Source organism: Podarcis raffonei, chromosome 7 (genome assembly GCF_027172205.1).
Source record: "Podarcis raffonei isolate rPodRaf1 chromosome 7, rPodRaf1.pri, whole genome shotgun sequence".
NCBI classification, from domain to species: domain Eukaryota; kingdom Metazoa; phylum Chordata; class Lepidosauria; order Squamata; family Lacertidae; genus Podarcis; species Podarcis raffonei.
In genome coordinates, this window is record NC_070608.1 from 35,290,207 (window position 1) to 35,314,172 (window position 23,966).

General features: G+C 44.2%; 1 protein-coding gene across 1 annotated transcript in view; it reads left to right on the plus strand.

Annotated features, from left to right (window-relative positions):
* The first annotated feature begins 1,033 nt into the window (after window positions 1–1,033).
* The window catches only part of LOC128417409 (cytochrome P450 7B1), a 98,854-nt gene continuing 75,921 nt past the window's right edge, over window positions 1,034–23,966 (plus strand). Inside the window, exon 1 of the mRNA XM_053396032.1 lies at window positions 1,034–1,430. Coding sequence (XP_053252007.1) covers window positions 1,333–1,430 — 98 coding nt within the window. The 5' untranslated portion in view covers window positions 1,034–1,332. The remainder of the gene's footprint in view (window positions 1,431–23,966) is intronic.

Sequence of the window (23,966 nt, forward strand, 5' to 3'; positions counted from 1 at the left end):
GCTGTCATTGAGTCAAGCACTGCCATTGTGAATGACAAGTGCTGCTGCTGGCGTGGCGCATCTTTGGTAAATGGGTGCACAAAGTCGAAAGTCCTTTAGTGAAACAGTAGGTATACATTTTGGTAATACCTAGGTATATATGTATTTTGTTTTTCTAGCTTGATCAAAATTATTTATTATTTCATAACAGGTAGATAGTTAAGAGCTTAGGCGGCTTCAGCGGCGGGCACCTGACACCCCCCAAATTCGGCGCCTAGGTGCCCTGCACCCTTTGCATCTCCAGATAAAGATGGCCCTGCTTGTTAACACTCCCAAAGAACTCTTTCAGAAGTTTGTGAGACACAACTTGCCCTTGCAGAAGCAGCCCTGGTTCTGCTTCAGAAAGACTTCTTTTATATGCTTGGTTATTTTATCTGTACCCCTACTTTCCACCAGTTTTCTGGGACAGACATTAAGCTGAGCAGCCTGTAATATAAAGACCCCTTTTTAAAAGAGGGGTGTTACATTAGTTACTTTCCAGTGCTCAGGTCTGGAGCCTTATCTGATGTCCTTTTGGTGTGTGTGTGTGTGGGGGGGGGTGAACAGTAAGGCTAAAATCCAACTTCAGCTACACTAAACGGAACTTATTTTACTTTCAAATAGTGATGCATTGTGTTATATTGACGCAGGACACCAGCCTTCTCTCTTCCCTTTACCTTGCGCTGAAAACAATCGCAGGTCTGGATTAGGAGCTCTGTCAGGATCTGTTAGTAGTCTGGTAAATCAATTACTAGATCAGCAGGTGCGCTGCGGAGCCTGAATACACCCGTAAAAAAATACACCCTGAAACTGATTCTTTCTCAGGCCGCCGCTTTCCCCAGACATCAGGGCGACGATCTGCCTTCTTTCCTTTCTGGAGCAGCTTCTGTGGAATAATAATCATCCTCCTTCGCTCCTCGCGGCCAGCTCTCCCCCAGCTTCCTCCCTTTTCTCCTCCAATGGGAAGCCGGACCCTGAGATCCAACTTCCCTGAAGAAGGGAGCGCGCGGGGTCTTTGCCAGTCTCTTCCGCGCTTCCCAAGCGGCTCTTCCAGCCGCTTTCCTTCGACGGTAGGGCGGGGCTGGGATCTTCCCTGGGGCCGCCCCACTGCGCTCGCCTTCCAATCGGAACGCCGTTGTTGCTCGCTGTTTTTTTCTTTCCCCCGTCTCTGTCCAAACTTCCTGTAACGCTGCGGGAGGGAACCGGGAGCGGGAGATCCCTGGCGGGAGATGCCTGAAGTTTGCTGGCAGAGAGGGAAGTCTCTGCGGCGGGAAAAGCGACAGAAGCACGTCGAAGGAGCCGAGCTCCCCCAAAATGGGCCTCCTCGAGCTGCTGTCCCCTCGCACCTACGGCCTGGTGCTCGCTACTGCTCTGGCGCTCTTGGCGCTCTGTGTTTCCTACAGGCGGAAAAGGTAAGAAAGGAGAGAGATTGCCTGGCTGCAGTGCCGTCGCTCTGCTGGCTACAGGAGATCGCAGCAGGGTTGTTGAGATCCTGCAGGACTGGAAGACCCGGCAGAGTCAAGGTGAACTTGGATCCTGTTTCAAAGTTGGCTCTCATGCACCAAGGTTAACTTTGCAGAAAACGAAGGGGGAAAGATAGCGATTGTGCCCCGTAACGATTAGCAGATTTATAGATCCACTTAACGTTGTTATCTTGTTAAACTGGCACCACACACTCATACTCTCTCTTATTTTGAGTTTGCTGCAACGACCGGGGGCGATCTCTCTGAGACGTTTCCTACACGAGAGGCGTCAGGTTTTACCAGGGAGTGTTGTAGGTTGTGGCGACCTGGCAACATGATTTGGGTGGCCCCTCGAGCATTCACCTTTCCACAAATCCCCAGAGCCACACCTCCGTGGGAGAGTGAATGAGAGCCATTCCAGACGGTTGCTCAATGGGCAAAGGGGGCGTTGGCAACAGGTTTTCTTTAACATATCTGATTTCCCCATGAAAGGGAAAAACTGGATGGAGTGCGTGCGAATGCAGCCTGGCATTTTGATGCCAGCAATGTTGCTGCAACAAAGTTTGTGGATGCATGAGAAGCAACTACCCCAAAATAAGCACCCATCCCCAGGCGAAGCTGTAGTGGGCCTCTTGCTTGTGTGCCCCTCCTCTGGTCTTTTTATTTCAATTCCTTTCCTGATGACTCCTAGCATGGAATTTACCTTCTTCACATCTGCTGTACACTGGATTGGCCTCTTCATCAGTCTTTCTGCTGTGACCCCATGATCTTGTTCCTGGTCAGTCACTGCCAGTTCAGATCCAATGTGCATTTGTTTACATTGAATTGCATTTGCCATTTTCGTGTCCATTCACCTGGGTTGGAGAGATCCTTTTGGAGCACATTGCAATTCCATTTTTCGTTTAACTTTTTGTTTTAATCATCCTGAACGATTTCATCAACAAACTTGGCTGCCTCACTGCTCACCCTGTTCACCTTGAAATCTACATACAGTGGTGCCCTGCAAGACGAACGCCTCGCAAGACGAAAAACCCACTAGATGAAAGGGTTTTCCGTTTTGGAGGCGCTTCGCAAAACGAATTTCCCTATGGGCTTCCTTCGCAAGACGAAAGCCCATAGGGAAATCTCCGGGACAGCGGGGAAGCGCAGCGCGTCTTCCCCACTGTCCTCGGACCTCCTCCGAAGGCTGGCGGCGGGGTGGAGAGACCTCCTCCCGCCACCAGCCTTCGGAAGGCTGCTCCGAAGGCTGGCGGCGGGAGGAGGTCTCTCCGCCCCACCGGCAGCCTTCGGATGGCTGTTCTGAATGTTGGCGGTGGGGAGGAAAAACCCTCCTCCCACCGCAAGCCCCGGGAACAGAGGAGAAGCGCTGCGCGCCTTCCCCTCTGTTACCGTACCTGTCCTGAAGGCTTGCGGTGGGGAGAAAAGCCCTTCTCCGCACCGCCAGCCTGGCAAGCGGTCTCCATAGGAACGCATTAATTGATTTTCAATGCATTCCTATGGGAAACCGTGCTTCGCAAGACGAAAAACTCGCAAGAAGAAAAAACTTGCGGAACGAATTAATTTCGTCTTGCGAGGCACCACTGTAATTTAAGGACAAGTTATAAAACACAGGTCCTAATACCAATCATTGGATGCCCATGGGAATCCCACAAACAGGGCATCAGTGCTACAGTGCTCTCCCTATTTGTGATTCTCAGCAACTGCTATTCAAATGCATACTGTCGCTGAGGTAAAGGTAAAGGCACTCCTGACCATTAGATCCAGTCGTGACCAACTCTGGGGTTGCGGCGCTCATCTCGCTTTATTGGCCGATGGAGCCGGTGTTTGTCCACAGACAGTTTCCTGGTCATGTGGCCAGCATGACTAAGTCGCTTCTGGCAAACCAGAGCAGCACACGGAAACGCCGTTTACCTTCCCGCTGGAGCGGTACCTATTTATCTACTTGCCATTTGTGCTTTCAAACTGCTAGGTTGGCAGGAGCTGGGACCGAACAACGGGAGCTCACCCCGTCGCGGGGATTCGAACCACCAACCTTCTGATCAGCAAGCCCTAGGCTCTGTGGTTTAACCCACAGCGCCACCCGCATCCCCGTTGCTGAGGTAGAACATAGCTATTGAGGCCACAGATGACCTTATCGTTCATATCCCAGTACTTGTCTACCAATACTTGTGGGACTCCACTTTCTACCCCTCTCCATTGGGAGAACTGTCTATATGGTTCTATTCTGTAATTCCTGTTTCTTAACTACTTCCTGATCTACAATAGGACCTCTCCTCATATTCCATGACTGCCAAGGTTACTCAGGATCTTTGATGAGACATTTTGTCAAAAGCTTTTCGGAAGTTCTAATACACTATGTCAACTGAGTCACACCTAGCTTTATGCCTGCTGACATTATTAAAGCAGTCTACAAGATAGTGAGGCAGGACTTGCAGAAGCCATGTTGGCTGTTCTTTGGTAGGCTTGCCATACATTACAGAAATTCTTGACATGTCCTTGCTTTCGGGTGTAAAAAAAGGTGTCAGGGAGGAATTATCCTGAATTGGCAAAATGTCATGGAAAACCTGGATATATGGCAACACGATGGAAAAAGCAGTTCAAAAAGCTCAGGTTTCCCCCCAAAAAAGCTCAACAATTTCACGGATGTCAGGAATTTTACTTTTTGAAAGTAAAATTGGCAAGGCTTGTTCTTCTGTGTGCTTGGTTATTTTATCTTTAACAATTCATCTATTAGGCCTAGAACATCATTCCTTGTCACCACTTTTTGTTGCAGTTCCTCAGACTCCCTCTCTGCAAAAGTTAGTTCAGGCACAGCAATCTGACAAACGTTTCTCTGCATTCTCCTTATCCTCCTCTATCATGCCTTTGACTCTTGTCATCCAAAGGCCCAGCTCCCTTCCTAGCTGATAATCTATTGCTGATGTATTTAAAGCATTTTTTTTTTGCTTGGGCTTTTATGATTTTAGCAATGTGCTCTTCATATTCCTAATTAGCATCCATTATTGTTTGTATCAGGATTCTTGTTCCCTATAACACTTCACCCCCCTGAGAAGCCTTAGGGACCTGGAATGGTTCCTTAGTCCAGGTTCTGCCTGTGTGATCACAGGATCCCTTTTATTATAAGCAGTACTTATAACTTTGTTCTACTTCCCCGACTTGCCTCTCACAGGCGTTTCCCTTGTTTTTCTTCTCTCTCTCTGGGGCAAAGGTTCTCCTCCTAGCTACTTGTCTCTCCTTTCTTTCGCCTCACCTATGTCCTTGTGGTTTTGCTCCTGCTGCTATCACACGCCCCCATGCCCGCCTGCCAGCCTTTTATCACGCTACTGTGAGTGTGTGAGGGCATTCCCCATGCTATCTTCACAACATGCCACTCCCTGTCCCTGGAAGCCTGCCTGCATTTCTTTTGCCAGTGTTAGCTTCTTTTCGTTCCCATTCCATTTTCTAAAGGAAGTCTTGCTTCTGGTAGCGTATTTGACTCTGCTTGTTACCTTCTGTTGTGGGGCTGCAGAGGGGAAAGGATTGGAGCCAGAGTTGTCCCTGCACTCATCCCAGAGTGGGCAAATGAGAATAGGCCATGTCCACATCTCCATGCTACAGAGGTGGCTCTGCTTCTTCCTCTGTGCTCTTGCCCAGAGGATGAGAAAAGATGAGAGGTTTGCTCCTCGCATGCGCAGCTGCTTCTGCCTTCCTCTGGTCAGAGTAGTGGTGGGGATTTGGCCCTGTGGGACCAACCTTCTTTGCTGCACCATCCAGAGAGAGGCAGGGCAGGCAGATGTGATGGATTGTGGTCTCCAGCAGCACTCACAGAAAGCATGTGAGTGAGAGAAGGCAATGGTTATTCCTGCAGTCCCAACAACTGTTGCTCACTCTCTTTCTCTATGTGGCCCAGAGAGAGAGAGTGAGCAAGAAGTGGTGGGGCTGCAGGAATAGCTATTGCCTTCTCTCACTCACATACTTTCTGGGTGGTTGTTGTGGCAGGCTTAATCTTTACCTCCGCACCTCTGAGAGCAAGAAGGGAGGTAGCAGAGGTTGTTTCTTGCAGCCTCCACTTGCCTTGTGCCACTTGCCCTCTCAGCCTGAGCAGGAAGAGTGGGAGAAGGAGGTGTTACTCTTACATGGCAAAGACTTAGTTAATGCCGTGAGTCTGCATCTGCTGTGTCTGTAGATACACACACAGCCTTTTGATTAAAATGCAATACGTAAACTGAAGTAAAGATGTGCATCTTTGCCCAGGCCTTTGAGGGAGTGGGATGGTGCATTGAGGAGTCACATGTTTTGGCCTTTTAGTTTTTTATTATTATTTTGAATCATACCTTTAGGCAGTTTTATGTTTATGCTTTCTTTATGGAAGGTTGGCAGAAATCAGAAATTATCAGCTGGTTGTATATGGGATCACAGAGTGGCCCTCTTGGATCTCCTTAGGGTGGGGGCCTTCCAAGATACAATGCCACACCTCACAAAACTCAGTGTTTAGTGGAAACAGTTGTGGCACCAGAGTAATTGAAAGTGGGTATGGTGAGAGGTGAAACTTTGCTAAAACCTATAAACTAGCCCATTCTTTGGAGAATTCTTGTTGTTCCCTCATTATGTGGCTGTTGTACAACACACACACATACACAAATCTGCACTGAAACAAATAAGAGTATGTGCATATTTTCATGTTCACTTGCTTTGGTGTTTTTACCATGCAGTTTTGAAGTGCTTGCATAAAGGCTCCTGTTAATTGGGAGTTGGCACACAGGCAAGAGATTAAATGTACCAGTAATGTTTGCCATATGAAGAACAATGTTGTGTAAGTTTGCTTCCAAATAATAATTACCTAACATTATTCTACAGGGAACCATTTCCCTGAACTAAGCTATATTTCTAAAACAAAGGCAGGGATTCTGTAGTCCTTCAGATGTCATTGGACTGTAGCTCCTCTCATCCCTGCTATTAGCTATGATCTCTGGAGCTGGTGACATCCAACAGCATTTGGATGACAAGAGTTTCCCCATTCCTGCCCTAGAACATCATTTTGTTCTTTGTGACAAATTATAGGTCTACTAACATCTCTTTGAAACCAAATGAGCCAAAAGTCAAACTCCACTTATATAAAACATCTGCATCTGTATCCATATATGATAGTTTTTCTGCTTTGATCCAGTCTCAGAAAGCATGGAAAGATGTAGCCTTCTGTCTTTTCATTTTTATGCCTTCATTTTTGCCAGAATGCCAAATGTAAATATATGGTTTGTGGCCATTGATAGCCTCTCTGAATTTGTCTACTCCTCTTTTAAGACCGTCCAAGATTGTGGCCATCACTGCCTCTTGTGGTAACAAATGCCATAGTTTAACTCTGTGCTGTGTGAAGAAGTACTTTTTGACATCACTGATGGTGGCTCTTGAAGAACATCAGAATCCTACCATAGGTAGGAATACTGCAACCCCTCCAACTTTATTCATAGATCTCATTGCCTCAATAGCTTTGGGTATAAAGCTTGGAACCAAAAACATAACACTGTATTTTTGAGATAGTAGAGTTGTGTACCAGCTCAGTGAAAACACCCTTCTGTGTTCTCAACTATGAGCATTTATCCAGCAAATACGTTGTGGATGTTCTGTTTATGGTCTTATTTTTAAAGGGAGATTGCCATGTTTTCTGCTTCCTTTTTTTTTTGTTCTGCACATGCCAGGGACTCTAATTTTTTTAAAAAAAAATCCATCTATGAATATATAATTGTTTCAGGATGTATTAGAGTGAGTTAGATAAACTATTGCCTCATTCTGGTTTAGTGCACACATTTGGAAATCCTGTTTGTATATTTTTGCAGTCTTTGGAGAGTGTCTGGGCTATTGGTATTACTTTTGAGCCAAGAACGCTTCTGCCATTTTTACCTTTCAAATTGTGTCTTTTAATATCTTCAGAGGCTCAAATGGCCCATTTAGAGGAAGGATGTGAATGGCAAATGACTAATTCTATACCTAAAAGGATGTTAGATGTTTTTAATTGAAAGGAAAATAGCAAGAAGGTTTTACTAGGTTATAAAATGTTAACGGCAGAAGAGAGTGTAGCATTGAAAACACTCTATTTTCGTTGCCATGCCATAGTAATGTACACTACTTATTGCCTTTTTCATGATCATTCTCATTCAGGAGCTTATTGCTTTTCATGCTAGGTCGTTTATGCTCGAGAGATTAGATTTTGGTAGGAACATCCACCTAGAGAAGGGGCCTCCAACATTTTTTCAGCCAAAGGGCACAGCTGGAATTTTGAGAGAGGGCACCACCACCTCTGGTTCTTCCTTCCCCACCCAGACAGTGTATATGCATATGTGCACACAAAAATGATTTAAGTATTTTATGAAGCATGGGGAGAAGTGAGATCCAGGAGAAATAAAATGGATCCTCTTGAATTTGCATGATTTTACACAGAGCCATCCCCTACCCAAAAGAATACCATCAAATTAAACTATACATTGGTAGATTGCACAGTAAAAATCGCAGAACTTGCCAGCACCACTAAAATACTAAGAAAAGGCATACATTCATGATTTTTACACAAGATGGCAAGAAAACCATACACAAAAAGCCACAGAACACATTTGTGGGTCAAGAGGTGACCTGATGATCCATAAGAACCCATGTTTTTGCTGCATGGCAACACTGAAGAGTACCAAATCAGTAATTTTTAAATGTTTGCTCAATGTTAGTTGGGCTATGTATGTGTGTGCTTGTGTGTGAAAACTACACAACTTCAAGATGATTCATTTAACTGAATCCAGTTTGTGTGTGTACATACACATGCAAATCTCTCTCACGTAGCATCTCACTTTCTTCCCTTTGCCACACCCAGACTCTCATTACTCCCTCCCATCAGATGTCAAGGAAATAAAAAACTACCTCACTTTTAGAAGACATCTGAAGGCAGCCATCCTGTTTAGGGAAGTTTTTAATGTTTGATGTTTTGTTGTATTTTAAATATTTTGTTGGAAGCCACCCAGAGTGGTGTGAGAAACCCAGCCAGATGGGCGGGGTATAAATTATTACTGTTGTTGTTGTTGTTGTTGTTGTTGTTGTTGTTGTTGTTATTATTATTTTCTCCAAGATCACTCTCTTTTCCTTCCTACTCCACCCTGCCCCATTTTCCTGGTCACTCTTCCCTCTGTTCAACTGTTCTGACCCTTAAAACAATTAGACTGAAAAAGGAAGTGGGATTGAGTAGCATTCTTTCAACTTTCTCCTTCAGCTTTACATGCTTTCCAAGGAAGAAAAAAGGAGGTAGTGAAAGGAATGCTCAGATACTTTGCTGGCAGTAAGGAAGTCCTCAAGGCCATCATAGTGTTCATGGATGTGGTGCTGGTGACCTTTAGAGGCACACTGCTAGAGGCACTGCTAGGGACCAATGAGAATTGGAGTCCAACAAATGGAAAGCAACACATTGACTATCCACATAGGTCCATCCAACCATCATTTTTTTTCCTTGCTAAGAATATAAGAAGAGCCATGTCAGATCAGGCCCAAGACCCATCTAATCTAGCATCCACTTCTCACAGTGCCCAACCAGATTCCTGTAGGAAGCCCACAAATTCTTAATCTGCTTTGATAGATGATGGGTTGCCAACCTGTTTGGACTAGCTCATTTTAAATTTCAGAAGAAGGTTGGGGCAGCCAGTAAAAGAAAATGGGTGCCATGAAGGGGGCAGAACCATGGGGAGCATAAAAAGGTAAAGGGACCCCTGACCATTAGGTCCAGTTGTTGCCGACTTTGGAGTTGCGGCGCTCATCTCGTTTTATTGGCCGAGGGAGCCGGTGTACAGCTTCCAGGTCATGTGGCCAGCATGACTAAGCCGCTTCTGGCGAACCAGAGCAGCACACGGAAAAGCCATTTACCTTCCTGCCGGAGTGGTATCTATTTATCTACTTGCACTTTGACATGCTTTCGAACTGCTAGGTTGGCAGGAGCAGGGACCGAGCAACAGGAGCTCATCCCGTTGCGGGGATTCGAACGACCGACCTTCTAATCAGCAAGTCCTAGGCTCTGTGGTTTAACCCACAGCGCCACCCGCGTCCCTATGGGGAGCATAGCATGACACAAAATGAGAAAACTAAACAGCCCTGACAGCCTTATTCACAAGAAGTTATCTATGTCCTGCTGGTCTTGATTATGGAGATCACACCCACCTGCCCACACCACCCACTGATACTGTTGCTGCCTAATAACAAGGAACATTCCTCAGAACCAGGGAAAAATAGCCACACCACTCTCACTTCACAGAAATCACATAGAAGGTGCCTGCATCCTTTGCCCCATAATATTTGTTCTGGGAGACTTAACCCCCCCCAAAAAACCCCCAAACAAATGGAAGCTCAGAGTTTGGGGCATCTCTCCAAGGGAAGCCTTCATAGGCATCATGGCACCTGCAGGTACTTGGTTGGTGACCCCTGGTTTAGAGTTCTACTAATTGAGGCAGATACTGTTTCAGACATGCTGATTTACTGTTGATGGTCCCTTAATATTTAATGTTTTGCTTTCCTTTGTTATGTTTTGTGTATTGTAACCTGCTTTGATTATTGTCTTCATAGAAAAGTGAGGTATAAATATTCAGCAAATTTAACTAAGGATCCTGAGTGCTCTGGGCCGTAATAGAATGTGGCTAATGTAGGCAGACATATTCGATGACACTTGGATGTAAAGGTAAAGGTAAAGGGACCCCTGACCATCAGGTCCAGTCGTGGCTGACTCTGGGGTTGCGGCGCTCATCTCGCTTTATTGGCCAAGGGAGCCGGTGTACAGCTTCAGCGTCATGTGGCCAGCATGACTAAGCAGCTTCTGGCGAACCAGAGCAGCACACAGAAATGCCGTTTACCTTCCCATCGGAGCAGTACCTATTTATCTACTTGCACTTTGACGTGCTTTTGAACTTCTAGGTTGGCAGTAGCTGGGACTGAGCAATGGGAGCTCACCCCGTTATGGGGATTCGAACTGCTGACCTTCTGATCAGCGAGTCCTAGGCTCTGTGGTTTAACCCACAGTGGACTGCAGGATAATTGTGTACTAGAAGTTTGAGGGACAATTTGAAAAGTGTTATTCACACAGAATCTCTGCAGCAAACCTCTTTAACAAAACAGTTCTCTCTCCATCTCTCTCCCCCCCACACACTTTAATCAGGGGGCTAAATGACATCTTCATAGTTTCTCCTGTTCAGCCAGTCAAGTTCTCCTCCGGCTCTCTTCTGAATGAACCTGCCTTTTCATTCAACTGACAAAATGAGTTCTGACCCATGAAATGTTACGTTAAAGTATATTTCTTAGTCTGTTTTAGTGCTACAAGATTAACATGTATGGCATTAGCCCTGCTTATATAAACAGTGGAAAACCTGAGGCCCACCAAATAGTGTTGTACCACAACTCCCATCACTCCCAGCCAGCATGGCCAATGGTCTGGGATGATGGAAGTTGTAGTTCAGCAGCATCTTGATGGCCCCAGGCTCCCATCCCTGATGCACCCACTTGGAATTTCTGGGGGACAAAATAATCCATTATTTGGGAAAAGGGATATTTTTGATAGGATTAGTAGAACATCTCCAAGGGCTTGTAAACATCTTGAGACACGTTTCTCAAATCTGATCACATATATTACCATGATTTAATTAAAGTATGTATTTAAGAAATATTTCTAATGTGGCTTGCTTTAATGTCTACTGACAACTACAAAGTCGGTGATTTATATCTAGAAAGCGATGCCAGTTGTAATTTCTTCCTTCTCTAACAACATATTGTCCACACGTTTAATAATCTAAGGCTAAGTAGGTTAAACTATGTTGCAATATATATAATTATAAACATCACATACAGTGGTGCCCCGCAAGACGAACGCCTCGCAAGACGGAAAACCCGCTAGACGAAAGGGTTTTCCGTTTTGGAGGCGCTTCGCAAAACGAATTTCCCTATGGGCTTCCTTCGCAAGACGAAAGTCCATAGGGAAATCTCCGGGACAGCGGGGAAGCGCAGCGCGTCTTCCCCACTGTCCTCGGACCTCCTCCGAAGGCTGGCGGTGGGGCGGAGAGACCTCCTCCCGCCGCCAGCCTTCGGAAGGCTCCTCCGAAGGCTGGCGGTGGGGCGGAGAGACCTTCTCCCCGTGCCAGCCTTCGGATGGCTGTCCTGAAGACTTGCGGTGGGAGGAGGGTTTTCCTTTCCACCACCAACATTCAGAATGGTGTTCTGAATGTTGGCGGTGGGGAGGAAAAACCCTCTTCCCACCGCAAGCCCCGGGAACAGAGGAGAAGCGCTGCGCGCCTTCCCCTCTGTTCCCGTACCTGTCCTGAAGGCTTGCGGTGGGGAGAAAACCCTTCTCCGCACCGCCAGCCTGGCAAGCGGTCTCCATAGGAACGCATTAATTGATTTTCAATGCATTCCTATGGGAAACCGTGCTTCGCAAGACGAAAAACTCGCAAGAAGAAAAAACTTGCAGAACGAATTAATTTCGTCTTGCGAGGCACCACTGTATAGAGTAGCAAACAAACATGCTGTTGGGCAATGTTCTTTGAAGTGCCATATCCATGTCCATAGCTGCCTTCATTGTTTTTCTTCTGCTGAGTTTCAGGGAATCTCCTATTCAACCAGTCCTCTGGTTCTTTCTCTCTCTGAACTTTTTTTTGGTAACTTTTTTAAAGGAATCTTTCAAGGTACCCTATTTTTATGGCAGGAAAACAAATGTCTCTTGCCATTTTGCTTTTAATAGTAGCTATAAAAATAATTCACATTTAAATAAACCACTTGGCTGACATCTAGCATGCTATTCTTTTGTGTTTGCACAAATCAAAACTGAGAAGAGTGCTGCTTCTTTCTTCTTCTTCTTTTTTTAAAAAAATTATTTATACCCTGCCCTCCTCAGTCAAGACCAGGCTCAGGGCGGCTAACACCCGATATAAAAACAAATTGATTGAAATACAACTTTAAAACAAGATTAAAATACAAATTAAAACATTAAAATACAGCCTCATTTCAATGGAAATTCAAATCCACAGGAGGAGAAAGGAAAAAAGAAGAGGGGGAGGGAATCAAATTGATTCCAAGCCAAAGGCCAGGTGGAACAACTCTGTCTTACAGGCCCGGCAGAAAGAAATCAGATCCTGCAGGGCCCTGGTCTCATGAGACAGAGTGTTCCACCAGGCTGGAGCCAGTGTTGAAAAGGCCCTGGCTCTGGTTGAGGCTAATCTGTCTTCCTTAGGGCCCGGGACCTCTAGGGTGTTGCTATTTATGGACTTTAAGGTCCTCCGTGGGGCATACCAGGAGAAGCAGTCCCGTAGGTATGAGGGTCCTAGGCCATGAAGGGCTTTAAAGGTCAAAACCAGCACCTTAAATCTGACCCTGTACTCCACCGGGAGCCAGTGCAGCTGGAAAAGCACTGGGTGAATATGCTCCCATGGCAGAGACCCCGTGAGGAGCCTCTCTGCAGCATTCTGCACCCACTGGAGTTTCTGGAACAGCTTCAAGGGCAGCCCCACATAGAGCGAATTACAGTGGTCAAGCCTGGAGGTGACCGTCGCATGGATCACTGTGGCCAGGTCAGGGCGGGAAAGGTAAGGGACCAACTGCTTGATGTGGCGAAGGTGGAAAAATGTTGATTTGCAGTACTAACTTGTACTTGTGAATTCAGATCCAGGAATTCAATTTTCTGTGGGATTGTTTGTAATAGATCATTTTGTTTATTTTGAATTGTAGGTTCAGGTTTTGACCTGTAAAATGCTTCTGGAAAGTGAGTTGATAGGATGATCACTTTTTACAACAATGCACTATTAATCCATGAATGGGTAAATTCCAAAGGCTTTGAGTCCTGGTTTAAACCCTGGCGGTCTTGGTCTTCCTAAAGAGGTCTTTTGCCCTCTATAGACAAGATGTCACCACACATAAACCATGTGGCCAGTGTCAAATTTAAGCACCACTGGTTCACAGTCTTGCCATCTTGATATGACAGCAGTCTGCGTCCCCTGGTATGCTTGCATACTGGAGTCTATGGTAAGCACCTTTTAAAACATGCTGACCATGTTTTGGAACCATGTTTTTGAGATGCTCACCATTTAGACGATCTATTGGAAACAAAACATACATTTAAAATTCCTCTGTACTAACATCAAGTTAGCCAATGGTTTTGTGCATGTGGCTTTTCTAGATTCTCTGAATTTATCTTATTCTTACAAGGCAGGGCAGTAAGATGGTTTATGCGTTCTCTACTATCTTGAAGACTGAAACATCCATACCCTGCCTTTCTATCACAAACCTATCCCTTGTGGCTCACAATATTTAGCAAGACAAAATGCTAAAATGGTATATTTTATGCTATACATTATGTGTTATTTTCACTGGATTGAAGAGTAGTGTATGAATGTTTTAACTAACAAATAAATACAAGGTAATATTTAACCCAGCTTCTTCAGTCACAGAATATAATCTGAGATAGTGGTTGACAGAAACTAAATCTTGGGTCACTGCTTTTTAGAACCCCAAGCTGAAACCTCCATTGCTTTTTCTTTTCCTCCTAAGGAACATGTACCAATCCATACATAACTATGGTGATAGGAGAAAGAAGCTTTAAATAGTGATTAAAATGACTGTTATATTTAGTGGTGACACCTCGTAAAGTGCCACAGATTTGCGTTGCTTTTGTTTTATTTTGGAATAACCCAACATTCTCCCTGCAAGAAGAGCTTTGGGGCCTATGAATGCGTAGCTTTATTTGCTCCTGTATAGGTATAACATTTATTTTTATTTCCCTGTATATTTAAATCAAGTTCTTTACTCATTAGTGTGCCATGCCATATGGTACAGAGCTGTATGCCAGTTGATAAAAATATTTTGGGAACACAGGAAACTAGCAGTCGGTTCAAGAAGGGTGATGCCTCTTGACCAAATGCTTGTGGGTTTTTTGCATTATTTTTAGCACTTGTGTGCATTTTGGAGCAGCAAAGGTTTGTCCAAGAGGACATCCTGTGTCTCATGATTTCCTTAAACACATTCCTTTAATATTTCTTCCTCCCTAAAAATGCAAAGTAAATGCATTTACAAGCCATATTATAATGAAATTTCTTTGCAAAGGAAAATGATAATGTCTGTCTTGATGTATCCTGTGTGCTCTATTAGTCTTATCATTCTTCCGTAATTACTCATTTTTGTCAGTGGTGCATTTTTATTCCAAAACAAGGTACAAGTTGTGACAAAGAAAATAATTAACCTGTTCTTCCCAGTCTCTGGTCCCAGGGGAGAGAGGGGAAACCCACAAAGTGTCAATCAGTGAGGTGCCCCAAAATTTCCTTCTTGTCTCAGACGCATTAGGCCCAGACCCACAACCTACAGGGATGGTTTATGATCTGATGAAGTTACAGAGCCTGACACTGAGTCGACTAGGCTTCCCATATATTTTTGTGGCTAATCAGGGGAAGGCATGCTTGCATCAGATGTTGCCAAATTGTCTATGGCCACTTCTCATGCTTCACAAAGTTGATAGGACAGCCTACCTATCATGCTAGCACAAAGCTAGCATGATAGGTAGGCTGTACGTTCTTACTTTCCTGTGAAATTAAAACAAGCCAGTGAGGTATAGTGGTTAGTCAAAATAGGACCAGGGAAATCTAGCTTTCAATCCCCAGTCAACCATGAAGTTCACTGGTTGGCTTAGTCTGAGAGCCTGCATTTGGCCCAAATGTACATCATGGAGCACTGAGGCTTCTCTCTGAGCTTCTTGTAGGGTAAGGTTTGGTATAAATAATTTTATTATTATTTTAAGACTTTCATTTGTATTTTTATATTTATTTAGATATGGAAGCACATAGAAATACTCAAGTTCATGTTGCCCTCTATGTTGAAAGCCTGACATGAGTTATATAATAACCTATTGATGCTAGTACAGTCTTCTGAACACTGCTGATACTGGTGATGGCAGAAATATATAATAATAATTTTGACTCTGCTCTCTGGAAGGTGTGTGCCCTGTTCATTCTCTTCAGTATTTAATGGCCTCCATAATATTTTCATTCAACCCATGAACCCATCAGCAATTTGTTTTTACAGGTTAATATACTTACAAATGATTTTCTAATAGAATATCCTCATCAGAGGGCAGATTTATTAACACTCCTCCTCCTCTTTTGATTGTCTTTTTTAATCCCAGCTCCATGTATAATTTACTTCTTCCTTGGTGAGTGCTTAGTCTGAAGAAGGCTGTCTTGCTGAAATACTTGAGCTTAGACAAATTTGTCTTATTCTCCTGGGCAAGATATGTTGGCTCTAAGCACCAATTCTTTCTGAGGTGAACATTAATTTTAATTGAAATCTTAGTGAGGTTAAAACAGAACTGAATGGGTTAAGAGCAAGAGCCATGTTCAATACGAGTTTCAACAAGAAATTGTCTTCGGTGAATTCCCTCACACTGAGGTCCATCTCCGAGGGCCTTCTGGCAGTTCCCTCACTGAGAGAAGCAAAGCTATAGGGAACCAGGCAGAGGGCCTTCTCGGTAGTGGCACCCACCCTGTGGAATGGCACCCTGATGTCTCTTTGACATCAGATGTCAAAGAGATAAACAACTACCTGACATTCAGAAGACATCTGAAAGCAGCCCTGTTCAGGGAAGTTTTTAATGTGTGACATTTTAATGTATTTTTAATCTTTATTGGAAGCTGCCCAGAGTGGCTGGGGAAACTCAGCCAGATGGGCAGGGTACAAATAAATCATCATCATCATCATCATCATCATCATCATCATCATCATCATCATAAGTGCCTATGCAGGATAAGATTCTCTTTGAATGGGTTTTAACACTAGTTGCAGTCATACTGTAAGTGGATATTCTTCCTTGGGACCAGATCTGTGAGTGTGTGGAACCAATCTTTTTCTCTATGCTTCAAGTCAGAGCTTTCCAAACTGTGTGTCATGACATATTTAGTGTGTCGGCTGCAGTGTGTAAGTGTGTTGCGCAAATGCTCCTTATGTTCCTCCTGGGGCTGGAAAGGGGTAAGTTTAACCTCTGGTTTGTGGGTAAAACTGAATTACTGCATTGCGAAATAATGCATGTCTAACAAGTGTGTCACCAACATGAAAAGTTTGGAAAGCTCTGCTTTAAGTGCTCAATATCAGTGGCGTAGCGTGGGGGGTGCAGGGGGGGCCGGCCGCACCGGGCGCAACATCTGGGGGGGGGGCTCTCGCACTCGCAGCTCTCTGCCCCTACCGGGTTAGGGGGCGCAAATTACTTGCCTTGTCCTGGGTGCTGACAACCCACACTACGCCACTGCTCAATATTGTGTTTGTTCTCTGAGCTGCCTTGAGCAGGGGAAATATATTTGAAGGCAGTACAGTGGTACCTTGGGTTACATACGCTTCAGGTTACAGACTCCACTAACCCAGAAATAGTACCTCGGGTTAAGAACTTTGCTTCAGGATGAGAACAGAAATCGTGCTCCAGTGGCGTGGCAGCAGTGGGAGGCCCCATTAGCTAAATTGGTGCTTCAGGTTAAGAACAGTTTCAGGTTAAGAACGGACCTCCGGAACGAATTAAATACTTAACCTGAGGTACCACTGTATATAAATAAATGCCACTAACAACAATAATAAGGCTGGTCCTGTAACTCTGTCCCTAAACAAAGCTGTCTAGCTCATTCATGGTGATGTTTTAGAAGAGCTGGGAACATGGCTGTAGCTCAGTGTCAGAATATCTGCTTAGCATCTAGAAGATGGCTGCTGCCAGTCCGCGGAGACAATACTAAGCTAACTAGACCAATGGCCCGGCTCAGTATAAAGCAATTCCCTGTGTTCACTTTCTGTCATTCCGAAACAGAACTAGAAAAGATGCTCAATCTGAAATACTGGAAAACCACTGCCAATCCAAGTAGAGATTACTGAGCTAGAGAGACCAATGGTCTGGATTAGTAGAAGACAATTTCCTATTTCAAATCAGACAGCAAATGCTTGGACAAGACCTGTGAAACTGGTTCCGCCATGATGGTGCCAGGCTTTCAAATATTACTACAACACTGAGGTAATAAATGAACAGGCTCCAACAGGAAAAGAAAGGAGATTTCCTGTTACTGCTATCTAGTGAATTTTCATTTTTGTGCACTCTGGATAATTTATCCATATGTATTACAATTTAATTTGTATAGAAATGCTGCACATTTTCTGGTTTATAAAAAACAGTTATTGCAAAGGAAGCATAGTGTGTTTTTAACCAGTGAGCATGGCTGTCTGGTTCTGCTTAAAGTACAAAATGAGAAGGGAAACATAAACAACAGACAACATATTAACACATTTTAAATCATCTTGGAGTATGAACCCAGGGTGGTAGTTTTGGGTGATTTAAACCACAGAGCCTAGGGCTTGCCGATCAGAAGGTTGGCAGTTCGAATCCCCATGATGGAGTGAGCTCCCGTTGCTCGGTCCCTGCTCCTGCCAACCTAGCAGTTCGAAAGCACATCAAAGTGCAAATAGATAAATAGGTACCGCTCCAGCGGGAAGGTAAACGGCATTTCCGTGCGCTGCTCTGGTTCTCCAGAAAGTGACTTAGTCATGCTGGCCACATGACCCGGAAGCTGTATGCTGGCTCCCTCGGCCATTAAAGCGAGATGAACGCCGCAACCCCAGAGTCGTCCACGACTGGACCTAACGCTCAGGGGTATTTGCAAAACCAATTTGGTGTTTCGCAACTTTCTGACTAGTTGCAGGACCTTAGCCAGACCTAGCAGAGTACATGCAGAATCCATGGAAGCAATTGGCAACTTGGCTGCAGACAGGATAGATGAAGCAGGAACCAGGAACTTGTAGTTAGGTGTTTATTATATACAGTGGACTATTTACAGGAACAGAACACGGATCTTATGCTAGCTCTCTCTGACACGACTCACAACTCCTACACTGACACACTGTACCACTGAACTCAGAACTCTCAGTTAGTAGGCCATTATCACTCCCTTGAGAGAGCTTGACCAATCAGGGAACAGTCTCCATGTCTCTGTTATCTCCAGGCAGACTTACTCCTTCAAATTGCCTTCTAGCTGTCTGCCAAACCTTAATTGACTCTGTGTGAATAGCTACACATACACAGTTTCCCAACAAGGGGTCATTCTACCCTTTACCTTTACCTTTAGGTAGAATCACACCTGGCACCCATGACAAGTCCTTTGCTGTCTTGAATCCAGGGTGTGTATGCAGTTTTGGGTATCCCAGTTTTGGGAACCATAATTGATAGGTGCTTAAGTTACACATAGGGGAGGGGGACTACACTGGGGACTACCCCCCAGTGAACTTGGCATTATTCTACATATATTGAAAATACTGAAAACAATGAAAACAATAAACCTTTGTGTGGTGTTTGCCTCCTAGGTGGGTCATAAGGAAAGGGTTAAATGAGTGTGATGTGATTGGCCAGTGGGAATGCAAGGGAGGAGTAAAAGTTAGAGTGGGAGGTTTTGAAAGTCAGTTGAGGTATGGGAGTTGAAGAAGGAAGAGGGAGGATTAGGTGTGGGTTGGTAGAGTTGTATTGTGAGAGAGTGAGAGGAATTGTCAGGTGGAGTCAGATAGATAGTTGGGAATAATCAGTTTGAAGTTGTTAGGAACTAAGATCTAAGAAAGTGTCAAGAAAAATTAACCGAAACCATAAGCTTGTTCCTGCATTTAAAAATAAACTTGATTATTTGTTAATGTTAACAACTGTCTGGACTCCGTGTGTCCCTGGGAGAAACAGGGTGGCGGCAGCAAAGAAAGCAATCGCAGTGGTGGCACAGGGTCAATAGACCGTCAAACGTCCGGGGGCCCTGTGTGATCGCCACACTTTGCTTCTCCTGTTCCTTCTGCTGCTATACCTTTTTGTACTTCACTCCTTGTCACTTTGTTGGATGAGGTGGGGAAAATGTATGCTTGCTGCTCCAAACTACTTCTGATACGCTTTCAGGCTTTTCAGAACCTTCTCCTTTTACTTTTGGTTTAAGTCATGCTTCCAGCACAAAAAGCAAATGCCAAGCCACTTGGCATACTCTGGAGGAGAGGTTTGCAAGGCAATCAGCTGCATTGCCCATGTGATATTTTGGTGGATTCTTTGTACAAAGATACAATTGTACTAGGCCTCCTCTGAAGCATGCAGAAACAAGGCTCAAAGTGCATGTGATTGGATTATGCTGTGCACTCAGCACAGCCAAGAAGTCATTGTGAAAGGTTTCCCCCCTTTATTTCTGTCCTTGGATCCCCACACATTCATAAGATCTGATCTTGCAGTTAATTATATCTTGGATTTGTGGGACTTTAAAAGAGCATAATGATGAACCAGCTTCTGCCTCTGGGGAACATGTTTCCATATATCTGAAGTTTTACTGTAATTACTTTTGATATTCCAGCTCATGACAATAGCAAAGGTGCCTTCTCCTTTATGTCCTCTTCTTGATCCAATAAGATATTTAATTTTAGTAGATCATTTGGGTTCTCAGCATTGGCATTAGATAGCCATGGACATCAGCCCAATACATTTCTCTTGGGGTTGCTATTTAAAGCTATTAGCTAGAAAATATATCTCTCTGAAGGCTGGAAAGGGCAACTTATCCCACATGGTAGATTCAAATATTTGCCATTATCTGCATCTTACTTGCTACTCCTTCCCAGATTATTTACAATTCTGTGGCATAACACTGGTTATTAAATGCATGGTGATAATTTTAGAAAAGAAGCTACATGAATTTAAATCTGATTTCCACACTGAAGCAAATCTGTTCAAATTATGTTCATTTGGGGGCTTTAAGAAATTGAATTTAAAAGTGTTTTCTGGCTTCAGATGTCTTTCATTTATTCCTCATAACAAAAATGGAAGGCTAGCTTATAGTGTGTTCTTGCATGTACATACATAAACACACATATAGACCCAGTTCAGATGTAATTTTATGATTTGCTCAAGCAAATCTCTCTTCTCATGCCCAGGATTGCAAACCAGGTTTGCAGGGAGCAGACGAACTACAGTTTGCTGTTCTAGATGCCATGGGAAGTTATGGTTTAACAAACCATGAAGTCTCCCTTGGGTGTATGAAGGAACGAAGAGAACAGGGAACAAGAATGAACAGTTTTATTTAAATGTAATTGATGAAACATTTGCATTTTGGAGGCTAAATAAATCAGCTAAAGTATTTGATTATTTAATAGTCCTAGTGTGAATTCATGGACATTTCTAGCAGATCCTTCCTCAGAATCAGGAGGATGATGGAAAGCCCAACATGGGCCATCTAACCAAGTATGGAGTTGGACTTGGGACTTATGATGGAGCCTGGACACGGCAGTTAGAGATAGATATTGAAGGTCCAAGGCTGGAACTGAAGGAAAAGAGCAGTCTTCAAAGTTGGAAAGGCAAGGGCCAGGCCAAGAGATTTGAGATGAGAACAGGGTATTCATTCAAGATCAATTATAAGCCTCAAGCAGAAAGTTCAGAAGAAGAAAACGGAGTTTGAATTAGAAGAAGCATTGGTTGTGAGGCAGACAGAGGTAAGTCTTTCTGTCTCTTTCCCTCATAGTGTTTTGATGATCAGCAGAAATGTCAAGAAAGATTAGCCAATCCAAGACAAGAGTAGGAGCAACACCTATGGTTGTTCTTGGAAGCAAAGCCAAAAATGGTAGAGGCCCATGCTGGTTTGGCTGCTATGCAACCAAGGGAAGGGGAATCAGTGGGTCCTTAGATTGGCCCTGTACTGCTTTGGTGCCTGGCAAAATGCAGGAACCTCATAACCTCAACCTTCCTTCCAGCCTTGAAGCTGGGGAGGGGAAACAGGAAGCTGCCTTATACAGAATTGGACCGTTGGTCCATCATGCCCAGTATTGTCTACACTGGCTGGTAGTGACTCTCTAGGATTTCAAACATGGAGCTGTGAGATTAAATCTGGGGCCATCTGCATGCAATGCAGATGCCCTATTGAGCTATGGCCCTTTTCCTAAAAGGCTGGGGATTATATAAGAACTGTCAGGCTGACACATGTCACACTTGCAGCTCCAGGCTTGGGAGGAATGCCATGGGTTATCATGACATTAGAGGATGGTGACAAATAAAAAAGTGAAAGCTTGCACAGGAACAACATAGAGTGCCAGGAAGTCTATGTAACTTGCTGTGTTAGGTCAAGTGAGTCTCTACTCAGGTTAAGAATTTCTATATTGGAGTGTTTAGAGTAGCAGTAAGCATCATGGTGCCTGGGTGTTCTGAGGGGCAAGTAGAACAGAAAGATGATCTTGGTACTTGAGACAGTAAAAAATAAGTTCGGGGGGGGGGGGGAGTCTGGAAAACACGATTAGAGAAATAGTCATTCTCTTGTGCACACATTGTTCCATTCACTTAAATTGTGTTTCTGGTTCGTATCCAAGGTGCATTTCCTGGACAGTAAAAGTCCTCTTTGTATCATATGGTAGAAGAAGCTCCAAGCCCATGGAATCTTTTTGGGTAGAATGTGAGAATGGGTCAGAAGAACAATGTAACCATCTAGGAAACACCATTGCCGCTGTATTTCTGTGTAGCAAGTTTTTTACACTTATGTGAGATGTGTAAAAGTTTCAGCTGAAAGGATGGAAACTGTTTCAGGCAATCTTGTTTTCTTATTCAAGTTTGCAAAAACAAAACAAACCCCCCTGAAAAACTCACTCACAAACAAATCTCTAACACAGCTATTTTTGTGGATTCCCCTAAGGATAAAAAGTCACACAGTGAATATCTTGCAAACATAATTGCTTTTTGATTTGTAACAGCCGCTGCAAACAAAAGGATATTTTACATTACAAATTCTGGGCAGGCAGTCAGATTTTGAACTTTGGAACAACACAGTCTCTCTAACCACTTTCCCCAGAGGACTGTTATAGCAACAGTTGCTTTTAAAGCATATAGCAACTTGCGCAAGTGAGGAATTTTGAGGGGTTTCATCCAACTACTTGGAGAAATTGTATTGGCCAGGAGTTTAAATCTTTTCCCCTCTTCTCCAAGAAATTGACCCCCATGCCACCTGCAAATCCAAACCTACACTACGTGGCACTGAGACCTGTTGAAGAAGACATGGAAACAATAGAATGATGGTGAGTCTCAAATTGACTTTTGCTGGAAGAGAGGATTGCATCCCAGCTGGCTATATGTGCTGCAGCAATTAATTGTGAACAGTACAGAGAATCTTGATAGCATGTCTCTTATCTAGACCTCCCACAAACACCATGGTCTTGGTGAAAATCAGACAAATGCTAGATGCTTTTAAACTGTCTACATAAAATGCTTTAGGTTATTAAGACCACACCATCCCCTTCAAGTGGCCACTTGTGATTTCCAATTGGCAGGGTAATTCATAAAACTTTCAGAATGTTTTTGTTTTGTTTTGTTTTGTTTAAAGATGTGCTCCCTGATACTCTGTTTGAATCTGACACATTTAGTTATTGCTTTGAAACCTTTCAATATCCTTTCCTCAATTGCGGCTAGAACTAGTGTGATGATGGGTGCAGGAACTGCTGGACCAGTCTGCAGCTGCCCAATGTGATGGATCACTGAATTGCAGCTGGCAACTTGAAGAACTTACTGGGTTCACTCTCCCCATCCACCCAGGCTGGCCAATTGATTCTTCTGGGCAGGACAGAGTATATACGGGGCTTCATGTTCTACCTGAGCTTTGCTTAAGCAGCTCATTGAGCTCTCATATGTTCTTGCATCCTTGCTTATTCCTTAGTCAGATTTTTGATGCTGGACCCTGCTTTGTGGTTTGTCCTTGACTTTCATTGACTCGGCAATGATTTTCCCTTGGCTCACCTGGGACTGCTGCCCATAAGGTAAAGGTAAAGGGACCCAGGTCCAGTCGTGGCCGACTCTGGGGTTGCGGTGCTCATCTTGCTCTATTGGCCGAGGGAGCCGGTGTACAGCTTCTGGGTCATGTGGCCAGCATGACTAAGCTGCTTCTGGCGAACCAGATCGCCCCATAATGTTTAGCAATTGGCCAGCATGACTAAGCTGCTTCTGGCGAACCAGATCGCCCCATAATGTTTAGCAATTGTAGTGTGTGATATGACGTCATCACACTGTCTGTTTCCCTGCCTCCTTCCCCCTATACAGTAGCCAGTGATGTGGAGCAAGAACCCGGATGTTGCACATTTCCCTTACTAAGCTAGATTGGAGTTGGACAGAGACAGGGGAAACAATCTGCAGCTACCATTTCCTGCAGCACCCCCACAGTGGTGTTGTGTTCAATTGCACCCTGTTTTTCCTACCTTGTCTTCTCTTACAGCCTTGGTGCAAGTAAAAGATTTTTTATCTCTCCCTCTGTTTTCCTCCCTGGTGCAATACTGGGACAGCTGCCTTCTGTCTGTTTGTACCACTGTGTCTTGGGTCACCTCCAGGTTGTTTGTATTTTGCAGGAGGGATTCAAGCAGATATCAGAAACTTAAGTTTCTGAAATTAAAGTGAATTAAAGCACTTAGTTACTTTAATGTAACAAATCTACTTAAAACCAACAAACAAACCAGACCTTTTGT